At 40.1% G+C, this 14668-nt stretch overlaps 1 protein-coding gene across 4 annotated transcripts in view; it reads left to right on the top strand.

The window, feature by feature from the left end:
• The window catches only part of THUMPD2 (THUMP domain containing 2), a 37986-nt gene extending 25506 nt beyond the window's left edge, over positions 1-12480 (top strand). For 3 of the 4 annotated variants that reach the window (XM_035000977.1, XM_035000976.1, XM_035000978.1), the window contains 2 exons: positions 8688-8796; positions 11707-12480. In XM_035000977.1, the coding sequence (XP_034856868.1) occupies positions 8688-8796; positions 11707-12031 (434 nt within the window). In that variant the 3' untranslated portion in view covers positions 12032-12480. Of the gene's footprint in view, positions 1-8687; positions 8797-11706 lie in introns of those variants that run through there. The other variant, XM_035000979.1, reaches the window with a different exon arrangement.
• The last annotated feature ends 2188 nt before the right edge of the window (positions 12481-14668 follow it).

The raw sequence follows: 14668 nt of genomic DNA, 5'->3' as shown, positions 1-14668 counted from the left end.
GGGGAGGCAGAGGGATAAACAGACTCCATGTGGGACTCGATCCCAGGACCCTGGGATCATCACCTGAGCCGAAGGCAGACGCTTAACCAAAGAGCCATTCAGGTGCCCCTCTGTCAAGGTTTTTAATGGGACTCTGTGCATAAGACACAGGTTTCTAGAGGAAACCAATGGATGATGAGGCTAAAATCAGCTTTCATGAACTCTAATTTCTTTCAGAAAGTTGTTTTGGTGGGACTTTCAAGAAGACTGGGATGGCTTCCTCAGCTATTGCAGAGTAGTTGTTTTTCAAACCCTTTACAATCTCCAGATTGCCTCTGAGGTGTCAGGAAGGAAATACCCAGAGGTCTGTCTGACCTCTGCCACACTTCTGACTCCATTTTTATCTATTTTCGCGTGGGGGGTGCATTTTCCATAAGATTTCACTTAAAGTGAAAAAACAAAAACAAGCAAAGGGGTTCAATTGTTGTTGTTCTTTTTAAGTGTTGAAAACAAGAGGTTATCTACGGCACCAAGTAGGCAAATAAAGGAAGGATCATTCTAAGTGCCATGTTAAGAATAGATGATAGCAGGGAGGATGGAAACAGGAAACAAAGAAACTAGTTAAGGCTGTCGCACTAATCCAGTCAGAAATGAGGTGGCTTGGGCCCGAGTGCTATTCATGGAGGTGTTGAGGAGAGGTCAGATACTTAATTTTTGAAGGTAGAACGAGCAGGATTTGTTGTTGAATGTGGCATGTGAGAAAAAGACCAAGAATGACTCAACTTCCTGGCTTGAGCAGCTGGAGGGTGGGGTTGCCATTCACTGAGTCGGGAAAACTGCTGGAGAGCAAGTTGGAGTTCTGGGGCCTGTTAAGTTCCATGTGATCATTAGGCACAAAGTGGAGAAGGTGGCAGGTTAGGAGCCCCATACCCAAATCTGGAGTGTAGGGGCGAGGTGAGGCATCGTCAGTGTAGGTAACATTTAAATCCAGATCACCTAGGAAATGAGTACAGCTAGAGAAGGGAAAGAGGCCTGGGGGTGAGGAGAGCACTTGAGAATCACAGTTGTGCTAGCTTATCCCAGACCAGCGGCAGTCAGCAGGGCACGTTTCCCTAAACCACTGTTGAGGCTAGACAGTATCATCTTACTGCAGGATTGCAGTCTGGAAAACTAGAAATTTGATACATTTTTCAAACTTTTCCTCAATTACTAGTGAGATGAAACATTTTTCACATTATGTCATTTGTAGATTGTTCTTTTATGAATTGTTCTCAGAGTAACTTTCTGGAGGAAAGAATAAACCATCTATTTTAAATTATTTCATCATCCTAACCTTTTAATATTAAATTTCAGCCTAGAGGGAACCATATATATCTTGTGTACATAGGGCCCAGTATCAACTGTCTAATAATTAGCCCTTCATTACACATCTTTACTTTAGAGATGGACATTGTAGCTAGAGCCAAGTGTTTATTTTCTTCACTAAATCGGTTTCACCTTTAAAAGCTTTAATCATAAACACAATTTAGAATGTTGAGACCCATGAATCAGTCCCTTGTTCAACATTGACAGGTGTGAGGATCTCACGCCTTTTTTACTATAGTAAGAGCACGCAGAGACTTCAGGGTCAAACAGACCGAGTATAAATCCTGACTCCACCATTGTTTCTCCAGTGTGTGGCCTTCAGCAAAATCCTGGACCTCTGTATTTTGTCGTCTACATTATGAAGATAATCCCTACTTCATAGAGCCTGTGGTGGAGATTTATCACATAAGCACATTGAGTACATTGCCTAACACACAGCACGGTTGAAGACCTCTGTAAACGTGGATATGTCTAGGAATTTAGTAATACTCCCATCGTGATTTGTTTCTGCAGAATCACGGTCTTTGTTCTCTTTGTGTGCTTTAATGACTGTATTTTTTCTACTTTTTTAGTAAGGTTTACTTTGTAACTTTCTACTGGTATAAAAAGAGATGATCCTTTAATATGGAGAAATTGCTTGTGTTTATTCCTAAGTTTTAATTATCACGAAAGTTTGGAACCAGACGAGTATTATGTTACAGGCTATCTTAGGAACTAATTAGTCATTGGTTAGGCTTTGTTTTTTGTTAATCCACAGATATATATACATTCCTAGGATAAGACAGAGAGCTGTAATATATACAGATTGGAGCAAAAGAAACACATGTATAAGTTAATTAAAATGACAAAATTGTTGACAGGTGAAAAAAGGAATGTTTTCACTTCCAATTAGACATTTTATAGTCTGTCACACATTACTTCGGTGAGAGTTTATAACAAGCTTATTGTTAACAGCTGTGCTTTGTTCTCAGGTGTCATTCATTTCAGCCCTTGTAGGAGTAAAGCATGCTTTTTTCAGTACACCCAGAAGCTGCCCATAATGTGGTGGTTGCATTTTCTTTCATATCAGTGTGGGTTTTTCTCCAGTATCTATCCTGCCCTTGCTGGCCTGGGCCCTGGTGTTCCAGCCACATGTCTTGTGGCCCATGCCATATTATGCAAGACTCATGAAGCTGCCAAGCTGCCCATTTGGGGAATCAAGAGGAAATGTGGGAAGTGATGGGTTAGGTGTATGTGGAGTATGTGGAAATCGGGAATAAGAAGCTTACCACAGAGAGTTGAGTGTTTTGGGGTATAATGGCTTTATAGTTTGTTGTATGGTACTAATCCTTTTTAATTATTTGGTAACACTTGTATTCTGTAACAAACTCAGCAAGAATAAGTTTTTTAAAGCACATGTTTAATGAGAAAGTTAATACAGAGTTTCCATTTCTCAAGAAAGCTGATGAACACATTACTTAAGTAAAATGTTTGTTGACATTTATCATCCACTGTGAGGGCCCTGGTGATATCACTGATCAAATGAAACAGATCTGTTTATAGGAGCATCTAGCATTTACTCCAAAACATAATAGTTATTTTAAGGAGACTGAGCCCAAAGACAGCTATTTATCAAATGCAGCTAAAGAAAATGTATTTAGGGGCACCTGGGTGGCTCAGTTGGTTAAACGACTGCCTTCGGCTCAGGTCATGATCCTGGAGTCCTGGGATCGAGTCCCGCATCAGGCTCCCTGCTCGGCAGGGAGTCTGCTTCTCCCTGTGACCCTCCTCCCTCTCATGCTCTCTGTCTCTCATTCTCTCTCTCTCAAATAAATAAATAAAATCTTTAAAAAAAAAAAAATGTATTTAACTCTCATTCTGTGAAGCATGACTTTTCATTTAGATCAAATGACTATTCTAAATTAATTTTGCTCAGTTTCAATTCCAAGTTTTCTTATGTATGTAAACAAAATGAAGCTACAGCTATTAAATTGTTGGTTCCATTAGTAGACCTTTGCAGACAGTTAAATTTTGCCAGTTTTGCATCAGTGTTATCAGAAGCTTCAAAAAGAAAATGCATTATATCTTCCAATGGTGGTTTAGCTTGTCTTTTTCCCAGTTCTTAGAAATTTAGGAAGTTTTTTCTGTCAAAGATAACATCTTTCATAATTGTGAGTGCTACTGTAAATTGAGCTCAGAACTGCATGTGTGTCTGTTTATGGTAATATTCTACTAACGAAATCTGTGAAGCAGAAATGTACGTGGAATTAGGCATGGTACCCACATAATTCATAATTATCTTCAAACAAGCTCTGATATTCTATAAGTGAAATAGAAACTTAAGTTATCAAAATAATAAACTTTCCAAGAAACATTTTTTTAAATACATATTGAGTAACTGACCAGCAAACTATTTGTGATGAAGATGGTTGCCAAAAAAAAAATTAATAAGCTTCAACATAACAGAACACATTTTATTTCCTTGCCCATCATCAGATGGGTTTAAAAATATTTAAGCCTTCAAAGAATGGCTTTGTGGATTGGCCAAAGTATTCTACAATTGTCTACAAAAGTTTTTTTAAATAAACCAATAGGCTTATTGTGGTTGCATTTTTCAAAAAATCCATTGGAAATCTGTAATCAAAGAATTTAACAAATATAATGCCCCAAAACTTAAGTTTTTGCAATTTTTGATGAATAGCAGTTATGAAAAACATTAAAGACATTAAAATCCCTAAAAACACCAAGGAAGAAATGAACAAATTAAAACCGAGAGCTCCATAATGCACAACATTTAATTCTGAAATTCTATAAATACACCTTGGATCTCTTAAAGGAAGAATCTTCTAATGGCTTTCTTTAATTGGATAAATGTATATTCTAGAATGGAATGGAATCAAATTGAGAAGAGCTTAGATTCTGCAGCCTCTACACGTGGTAAACCAATTAAAAGAACAGTAGAGACAATTTATTTGAGCTTTGTGTTGTGAAAATGTTTGTCAAAGGCACTCTAAATGGAGACACTCTAAATGGAGACACTCTAAATGGAGGGCTGAAATATTTACACTCTCCTTATGAAAGAAATAGAATTGAGAGTATCCTCCAGTTAGCAGAATTTGCTCTGAGCTCTACTGTTACTTCAGAACCTGTAAAGAAAGTATTTTCTCAAATAAAAATATTAGAATCTACAGAGAAGTTTATTAACCATAAAAGTGAAACTTTGAGGAGTATTACAGGCAATTTTATGAAAAAATTTGAAGTTCCTATTTAAAAAAATACTGCATTCTTCAGAAAAATATAATGACATGGGACTAGAGACGGATACATCATTCCAATTTTAGTATATGTGCTGCCGAAGGGAGCACGAGACTGATACATCTAAGAAACTAATCAGTATAAGAATACAGACCACAAAAAATCATTTTACTTGTTAATTTTAATGTTAAAATAATATCTTAAAAGTTTGTGGGGTTTTTTATTTCAGTGTGCCCAGATATTATTTTTCGGTCCCCTGTAATAACCAATTTGTCAGACAATAAATATTTCAAAAAGTATGTAATCTTATTTCTAATCATCTTGTTCTTGAAAATGTTCCTATTTGGACTATAAATTAAAAGGTCACCAGTTCCAGATGCCAAAGTACATTTTGCATATTTAAGACTAATTATGAGCTTCTGGATTAAGATGACAGAGTGAAACTTTATTGAAGGATTTGTATTCTCCTGCACTTATTGAAATAAGGAAAGGAATAGTAAAAAATAGAAGGAAAAAAAATCAGCAGCAGCAATCAAACAAAGAAAGGGCATAATCTATATGCAATAAACATCAAAATCGGGCCACAATGGAAAGAAACAGGAAGTTACAGAGCAGTATAGTCAATAGAATAGTGGCTCTTAAGGTTATTGACACCAAGTGTGGCCCCAAAAATATGCCCATCCAAGATGTCATTTTAGTACAAAGACATTTTCAAATATAACAAAGTTGAGGCGGGGTGCCTGGGTGCCTCAGCCAGTTAAGAGTCCGACTCTTAGTTTCAGCTCAGGTCATGATCTCAGGATGGTGAGAGCAACACAGAGTCTACTTAAGATTCTCTCCCTCCCCCCCCCACCCCCGCCCACCGTACCCCCCTCCTCCGGCTCACAAACGTGCTCTCTGACTCTCTCTCTAAAAATAAAATAAATAAAATCTTTAAAAACAAAAAGTTCAGGCATCATTTCACTAATAAATCCTTTAGAGGAAAATTTTAATAAAATGCAAACATCTAAGAGATAAATCAACTGAAGAATAGAGAAAGCAAGACAAAGTGATTGGTCATGAGGACTGAATCAACTTGAATATACAACTGATTTTAAACAAGTATGAGAATTACAGATATAGGACAGAACACGAATGTGATAAATCCAGACAGTGGAAAGAATGTTCAAACAGTAAGAAGTATGAGGAAAGAAAATAGAAGGGTGTGCCCAATTTTGTAGAAGACCTCAATTTATTTAGTCATTTGTCTAAATATATGCACAAAAGGGTATCTTGAAGGCTTTTAAAACGTATTGGAATAAAATATATTAGGGCCATAATCCTGAGTTTTAAGCAGTTCTTACCCATTTTTCTCCTGGAAGGAAGGAGAAATAGAGCAGCTCTTTTGTTCAAGACACACCAGTATGTTCAATTTTTTTCATCTTCTTGAATCATCCTGCTGAGTTGTAAAAAAGAGATGATTTTTACATATTTGTTTTGAGCTATGTTTCTATTTCAGAATTTTATCTCCTTAGTTACAGGCAAACTCTTTGTTCGCAGGCAGTTCAAAAGCATTTAATAATTTAAAAGATTTTACTGTGTTGAAAATCATGGGTCGGGTGCTCATGATTTCAGGAGTTTCCTCACCAGAAACCCTGGAGGTGGGGCCAACAGCCTGTGTGTCACCAGCCCTTCCTTTGATTCTGAAACACTCTAGATAGTAGGTTTGGGATGAAGTGGGAGAGGATTTGCATTTGTACTTCCTAGGAGACACTGCTGCTGCTGGTAGCCCCTGATGACGCTGCGTGGAAGATACTGAGGCCCTGAGAACCGCTGCAGGAGGAAAGGAGTAGGAAAGAGGCCCGTCTGGAAGCCCTTGCCCCGCATGGCCTTTGAGGAGTGGGGGGAAGGACGTGCTGTGTCCCTCAGAGCTGCTTTGAAGGCTTCCGGCCCACTGATCTCCCCCGCTGTCCCCCGCCTGTACACCCAGAGAAGACATTGTACATACTAACCACAACAAGACCTAACCGTTATCGAGCGCTCACTCTGTGCCAGGCACCGTTCTAAATGCTTTCCATAAATGACCTCACTTGTAAACTTCGGAGATAGGTACTCTTACCACTTTACAGACGAGGAAGCTAACACAGTAATTTCCCAAAGTCCTCTAGTTAGTGGCAGAGCCAAATGCAAGCTGCCTGATATCAGGGCCTGCCTGCACTCTCACACACATCCACAAAAGCTTATTTTATGTTCTTCTGGACGATAGCAGTGCTTAGTTCTAGAACTTTTAGAAAGAACTATTCTGTTAAGTTCCTTCACCTTCTAAAATTATTTAAAGCAGTTTAGCAAATTATATAATACAGAGTAGGAAAGTTGCAAATAAAAATAGAGACTGACAAGAAAAAAAATGTTAACCAAACCTGAACAAATTGGGCAGCTAATTGTGTGTGTGTGTGTGTGTGTGTGTGTGAATGCAAAAGAAAGACGTGGGCTCAAACTCAGGAGTAAACTGTTGTGGTTTCTCATGTATAAAACATCCGATAACCCTGATGGCCTTCACTGTACATTGCCTTGAGTAGTTCTGCAAAAAGTATAGAAACAGTATTTAAATGTACATGTGCTATATCAACATCCTAAAACTAAATGCATGAAGTTTAAGTATGACTTGGGGGCACCTGGATGGTGCAGTCAGTTGAGCAACCAACTCTTGGTTTCGGCTCGGGTCATGATCTCAGGGTCATGAGATCAAGTCCCGCATCGGGCTCCGTACTCAGCACGGAGTCTGCTTGAGATTCTCTCTCCCTCTCCTGCTGTGCTCTCCCGCCCCCCCCTCACAACCCCGCTCTCTAAAATAAATAGATAAATCTTTTAAAAAATCTATGACTTGGGAAAAAAAAAAAAGAATTCCTGCCTGGCTTTGAAAGAATATTATCCTGAAACTTTTTCTAACAACCTATTCTTTCTTCTACTAATCTCAAGCAAGGGTTAGAACTAGGTGAGATTATCAAGTGTTCATTAGACTTTCCCAGGTAATGGGACTTTTTGTTTTGTTCTTAAATTTCCAGCCAACAAAAATTTATATGTTATTCAAAATAGTAAAGATTATTTAAATTTTATTATATTTTTACAGAATTAGATGCTATTCAAAATGTAAATTGGGACATCTACCTTATTAATAATGGGGATGCCTGGGTGGCTCAGGCGGTTAAGCGTCTGCCTTTGGCTCAGGTCATGATCTCAGGGTCCTGGGATCGAGTCCCACATCCGGCTCCCGGCTCAGTGGGGAATCTGCTTCTACCTCTCTCTGCCTCTCCTCCTCCCCCTGCTTGTGCTCTCTTGCTCGCTCACTCTCTCTCTGACAAATAAATAAAATCTTAAAAAAAAAAAAAGAAAATTGGGACATCTACCTTATTAATATCTAATTTACATGATGGGTGGCAAGTAAAATAAGTAAAAAATGAAAAGTATATTCAGAAAATGTGGAAGTTAAGATTATGTGTACTACCTTCTGATAATCTAATTTCTGAGGAATGTAAACATGAGAAAAAAATTTAGATTTAGTAATCAAACACTATATTTAATTTTGTTAGGATAATATTCATTTTGTTGATTTGTTTAGCCTTTTCTCTGATCTTAGAACTAGATGTTCCTAACCTTTTGGGTCTCCTTTAAATTTTCAGTGAAAGCTAAGATCATCTCCCTTAAAAGCAAATAGATCTACACATGCAAAATTGTATATGTAACTATGAGGAGAGAAATGAAAGTTATAGAATATCATTTGTAGAAGGTTCTTGTAGACAATTTAATGTATTTCTTCTTGGATCTGGCAACTTTCTAGTCATGTAATATGTTTAGAGAATTCAATTTTCTGATTAATTTAAGATTCTGCTTAATTTATGTCATTTTATCATAACAGAAAAACCAATTTTCAAAGAACAGAATATAATAACTTTACCATTTACTTTTTAGTGAAAAGCCTTTTGGAAACTTATAATTTCTTGGAAACAATGTTAGCAACCCTAAATTTTATTTAATATGCAAAAATAATTCTACATACTTCAATTTTCTCTTATTTAGGTTGTAAATATTTGAACTTAATGTAACCAGATTCTCTGGTTTCTGTATTTCAGAATTGCCACTGCCCTCAGAGAGTGTTGATATTATTATTTCTGACATTCCATTTGGGAAAAAGTTTAAGTTAGGGAAGGACATCAAAAACATTCTACAGGAAATGGAGAGGTAAGTTGTTGAGTTTATTTTTATAATTTTTGAGTTAGGGGGCATTTAACCAAAATATATCCTAGTTCTTCAGTTAAGATTTGATTGCATCTTATTAATTCCCCCAAAGCTTTTGTAGTTTAATTTTCTAAGGTTTCAAATCAGAAGCTTAATATCATCTTACACTATTAACAAGTTTTATTCTGAAAAAAATACTAATTTGTCATTATTGCCTGAAATTTGAGCATCTGAAACAGTGACGTGTATTTTACTTAGAAGTAAATACGTAATTTACGTATTTACTTCTAAGCCTCACAAAAACCCTGCCTCCTGTGTGTTAATCCCCCACACTTTACAGATGAGAAACTGGGACCCAGAAAGATGAACTTTCTCAAGATCCCAGCTACTAAACCATACAACAGTTCACATAAGGAACACTCAGTAACATAGAGAGGTTACAACACTGCTGATTGTAGAATGAAGATGCAAAAGTGTTTATTCATGTCATGGTTTCTAAGGTTGGCCTCAGGGAATCTAATTCAGTGAAAGTATTTCTTTGAGGAGTTCAAACAGTGAGGCGTGTTTTCTGATCATTGAAGTGGAGAAAGGAGAGAACCTAGAACACATGGAGGAATAAAAAGATATGACTGAGAGGTCAGTTCATGAAATTGTCTCAGTTGGACATTTGATAGAGCAAGACAACATAGATGTTCAAGAGCCTGTATATAAATAATGTCACCAATAGAAAAAATGAGCCATGGGTTTTGGGTGGAGAAAATTCAGTGTCAAGGCTGACATTCTGTAGGAAAAATTAAAGCTTGACATGAAGTCTAAGTCCAACTAAGAGCCATCTCAGCTCCATTGTGTGAATTGGGTGCTCCACACTTCTGTTTGGATTATCTTATTTCTAAGCAACCTCCTCTGCTGCACAGTTACCTAACCCTTGACATATTACGTGAGGTCTCTCTTTCTGGGCAACACCTATAATTCAGACATTTCCTCAGCTCCTGTCCATGTTCCCCTCAAGCAGATTTTGCAACCCTGACTTCATATTAAAACCATTTCACGAGCTTTTGAAAAACTCTGACACTCATTCTCCACCCCTCCCCACTGAGGCTCCAGTTTAACTGGTCTGGAGTAGAATGTGAGTGTATTTCTTAACCACTCCCGGGCTGAGTCTGTTGTGCAGCCAGAGTTAATAACCACAGCCTTTGTGCCTAACTAGGTAATGCACCAGCCATACTCTGAAGCCAGCTCATGGTGAAATACTAATATGTGTGAGCAATGACTTACATTTAGCCTGGAACTTTCCAGAAAGTATTCAAGATTTCCCCCCTAATCTGAAGGCCTCAGTAGGATCCATGTACGTATTTGGACAGAAGGAACTTCTATGATCATGCCTCCCTGACACCTGCTCACAGCCTTTGTAGTTTGATTTTTTACTTTTTACATAGTTTGAGGTTTTATATAGGCAGTGTAGCATAATACAGTGTAGTTTGGAGACAAACTTGTCTTGATTCGCTGACTGTTTAGATGAGGGAAAGCTACTTGAGCTCCTGACATCTTTGTCAGGTGTGGGGGAAATTCCCTGTAACTCCTGGCCTTCAAGCTGTCACCTGTTTCCCTACCTAGACAGCCAAACTTATTGAAAGAATAGTCTACACTTGACATCTCTGCTTCCTCACCTTCCAGTCCCCCTTCAGTTCTGGCAGACCAGCATTTGCTCCTGCCCTCAACCAAGATTGCTGTGCCCAGGTTCACTAATGACTTCTCGTAATCCTAGCCACTTGTTAGTCCTGCCACATTAGACACTGTTGAGACCATTCCCTTCTGGAAAGTGTGCACCTTTGGCTTCCATGCCATCACTGTTGTCCAGACTTTCTCGTAGGATTATGGACCCTTCCTACTCTTTCCTCCCTTAAACGTGAAGTCTCTGTTCCTTGGCCCTTTTTCTCTTCTCACTTGGTACTGCCACCGCCAGCCCCCCCCCCCACCCTCCCCATGATCCATGATGTCCTCCATCATCATGGCTTTATCTGCTGTGTACTATTGAAAATCTCTACCTCGAGCCCTGGTCTTCTCCTTGCCTCCAGGCTTTATATCCAACTGTGAATTGGAATTCACCCCGCCCTGTTCCTTCGGTCCCTCCCGCACATTCCAACAGGCTCTTTCCCTCCCTCCTCCTCCCACCCCCTCTCATTCACCCTCCTGCTGAATTTCTTTCAGTGCCTCCCCCTCCTGGAGTCTTCCTGTCTGCTGCTTTTCTGCCTCCAGCTGCCTGCCTTGCTCCAGTCCCTCTCTGTCACTTGGCCTGCCTCGCTCCTGCTTGTCCTTAACGCACAGCGCAGGTTTGGGACCCACCTAATGCGCTCCTGGGGCACCTCGGACTTGCCTGGAGCATTTACCACCCTCCTTAACTCTCTACTGGCCTCTCTCCCACTGTCAGTAATCTGTTTAGCAACTCCCCGGACTGTGGTATTGGTCACTTTCTCCACATAGACGTGCTCTGCAAATTTGCTCAAGTGATTGCATCTCAGGGTCTTCCCTGTTGTCCTTCCCTTGTGCATGTCCTCACTCTTTCTGGTGATTTTCTTCTGCCAACAGCCTACTACCTCTAATATATGCTGATTCTTTAGGATTCTTTCATTTGCCTTTTCCTTTGTACTTATTAGAATGTGACTATGAATTACTTTGAGGCTTGCCTTTTAAGTAGAGTAAAAATAGATAATTAAAGCAGATTTGTGCTAGTGATTCTGTAATTACTATAATGAATATGCATTATGGAAGATACTACCTAATTATCAAAATCCTTGTGTTTAAATAGATAAAATTAAATTTCAAATTAAAAACACCAAATATTTAAAATAAAGTGGGATTGTTTGTTGTCTAAAAAGAAAGAAATACTCATTCCAATTACCATTTTTTGTTAAGAGTGCTCCACGTTGGTGGAACCATTGTGTTGTTGCTCAGCGAAGATCACCACAAGCGCCTCCAAGATTGTGAACAGAGCGGTATCCCTTTGAATTCCAAGGGCAGCCACACAGATGAACCTGGAATCGAGAAGTGCTTGAATCCTGGAGAGAAGACTGACCTATCAGACACAGTGTCATCTTCATCCGAAGCCATTGGCCAGGGGGGCTTAGACAAAATGCCACCGTTTGGCTCTTTAGTGCCGATGGAATGCTACCAAGTTAGCCTTGGAAGGACAGATGCGTTCATATACAAATACAGGAAGTTGCACTCTTTGGGACTCTAGCAGGCTTGCGGGTGTAAGCCAGGGTCAAGTCGTCCCAGGGCAGCTGCACAGCAGGGAAGGCGGTTGTCTTGGGACCCTGATAGGGCCCCAGAGTCCCAAGGAAACAGACTCCCCTGAGGACAGGAGGCGTGGCAGCTGGACGCAGGTTCTGAGTAGAGTTCAGCTTTATACCCTAAAGAGCTAAAAGTTGCCGACCAGGACCAGTGAATGAACATTTATACCAAAGGACCCTTAAACTTCGTATTCTGTCGGAAGGTGAAAAGTTCTGCCCTGCCTGCACTATTTCTGAGCAGAAGCTGCAACTTGGAACAGAGGTTTTCAGGGGTTCACATAAAGTATATGGCAGTCATCACAAGGTTAGTGATGTTTTCACGGTCAGATTTTTCTAACTGTAGAAACTTTTATGTGTTACTTCTTTTAATATTAAACTTGATTTTTTAAACGTGTAATTTTCTTCTCCATTGGAATAAAAATAATTTTTATTTGCAATACCTTTTATATGTCCCAAGTTATATAAAACATTAATGGGAATAATAACAATGTGAATCCAGCCAGTATCCCCCAACATGATGGAAAATACAGTTTGCTCTTTTTTATAAAAGCATTAATAGGTCAAGCCTCATTAAGAATGGGAGATTGGAGCAAATATTTAAAGGACATGGAACAGTGTTCCAGGCACATGGAATAGCCAGTTGCAAAGGCCGTAAGGCAAGAGCATGCCTGATGTATCTGAGGATCAGCAGAGAGGAAATCGGGCTGGAGCAGAGTGAGTGAGAGGGGAGGACAGCTTGAAGAGCAAGTCAGTGGCAGGTGTGGCAGTGGCAGGTTAGACCAAACAGGGCCTTAAAGATCACTAGGAGACTGGCTCTGACTTAAAACTACCAGACAGGTTTGAACAAGTAGAAATCTAACATACATTTTACAGAACCACTGTGATGACTGTAGTGTGGGGAGGCAAAGGTGGAAGTAGACCAGTTGGAAGCTTTTTGCAATAATCCAGGCAAGAGAAAATGGTAGCCTGCCCCAGGGCGGTAGCAGCAGAGGTGGTAAGAGGCAGCTGGATTCTGAAATATACTTCATTTCTTAAACCAGGAGGATCTACAGATGTGTTTGACGTGTGGTGTGATAGGTGGAGACGAGGCAGGAGAGACTCTAGGATACTTGGCCAATTCCCCTGAGTAGGGTGCTTCCATCAATTGATAGGGGAAAAACTGGAGGGGGTGGGTTGGGTGTGAGATGGCAGAAGCTTATTTTTAGACTTGCTGACTTTGAGATGTGCATTATACATCCCAGTGGGGGTGTTGAGTAGGCAACTGAATATATGAGTCTGAAGTTTAAGACAAAGTTCTGCCCTGGAGATATAAATTTGGGGATTTTCAGCATATTGGTGCCATGAAACTGGATGGGATTACCAAAGGACTAAATGGAGGAGAAGGAGGAAGAGGAACAGGGCTGAGGCCCGGGTTCCTCCACACTAAGAAGTCAGGAGAAGGGAAGGAATCTGCAAGGGAGCAGGAGAAAAGCAAGTGGTTGCCTGGAAGGCAAATGAGCAGAGGCTCTGGACTAGACATTGACCCTTGGATTTAGCAATGAGGTCATGAGTGACCTTGACCATGGGAGTTCTGGTGGCGTGGGGAAGGAGCAAAACCACACTGGATTGGAATTAAGAGAAAATACGGGAAAAGCTGGAGGTAATGAATACAAACGACTCCTGATGAGAGCGAAGAATGGAGTTAGTAGGTTGGTGAGGGATATGGAATCAAGAGAATGATATATTTTTTTAAGGTGGGAGAAGTAGCATGTTTTTCATATTGAAGAGAATGCTCCGGGAAAGGCGAAAAACTCATGAGGTAGGAAAAGGATAATTGCTGGAGCAGTGTCCTTGAAAAGGGGGCTGGAATACATTCCACACGTGGGGGAATTAGCGTTCGATCAGAGCATGAATAATTTCTCCATGGTTACGAGTGGGAAGGCGGCATACAGGCATTTCTGCAGTAACATGATAAATGTGCTCCTGAAAATGTTTCATTCTCAAATTCATGCACTAAAAATAACAATTTACGGAAGGAATACCGACCAGACCATCCCAAACCTATCCAACTTTGGAAATTGCCTACTAACAAAACACCAATTAACATAGTCTGGAAAGAACAGGTTAACATTCCTAATCAATAAATACAGTCGAACCTTTGAACAACCCAGGGGTGAAGGGGCCCTGACCCCCACACAGTCGAAAACCCACGTATAACTTCAGAGTCCCCAACAACTTAACTCCTGACAGGCTGACAGTCTCCTTGGTTTCAGCTCAGGTCATGATCTCAGGGTCGTGGGATGGAGCCTGGATTCGAGCTCCACTCTGAACGCAGAGTTGGCTTGAGATTCTCTCCCTCTCCCTCTGCCCCTGCCCTCCCCACCCCATCTGTGCACATAAATAAATCTTAAAAAAAAAAAAAAAAAAGGGCGCCTGGGTGGCTCAGTCATTAAGCGTCTGCCTTCGGTTCAGGTCATGATCCTAGAGTCCTGGGATCAAGCCCCGCATCGGGCTCCCTGCTCCACAAAAAGCCTGCTTCTCCCTCTCCCACTCCCCCTGCTTGTGTTCCCTCTCTCGCTGTGTCTCTGTCAAATAAATAATCTTAA

This window comes from Mirounga leonina, unplaced genomic scaffold, assembly GCF_011800145.1.
Source record: "Mirounga leonina isolate KUSES-001 unplaced genomic scaffold, KU_Mleo_1.0 Mir_125, whole genome shotgun sequence".
In the NCBI taxonomy this organism is placed as follows: domain Eukaryota; kingdom Metazoa; phylum Chordata; class Mammalia; order Carnivora; family Phocidae; genus Mirounga; species Mirounga leonina.
This window is presented reverse-complemented; position numbering and strand designations above follow the sequence as displayed.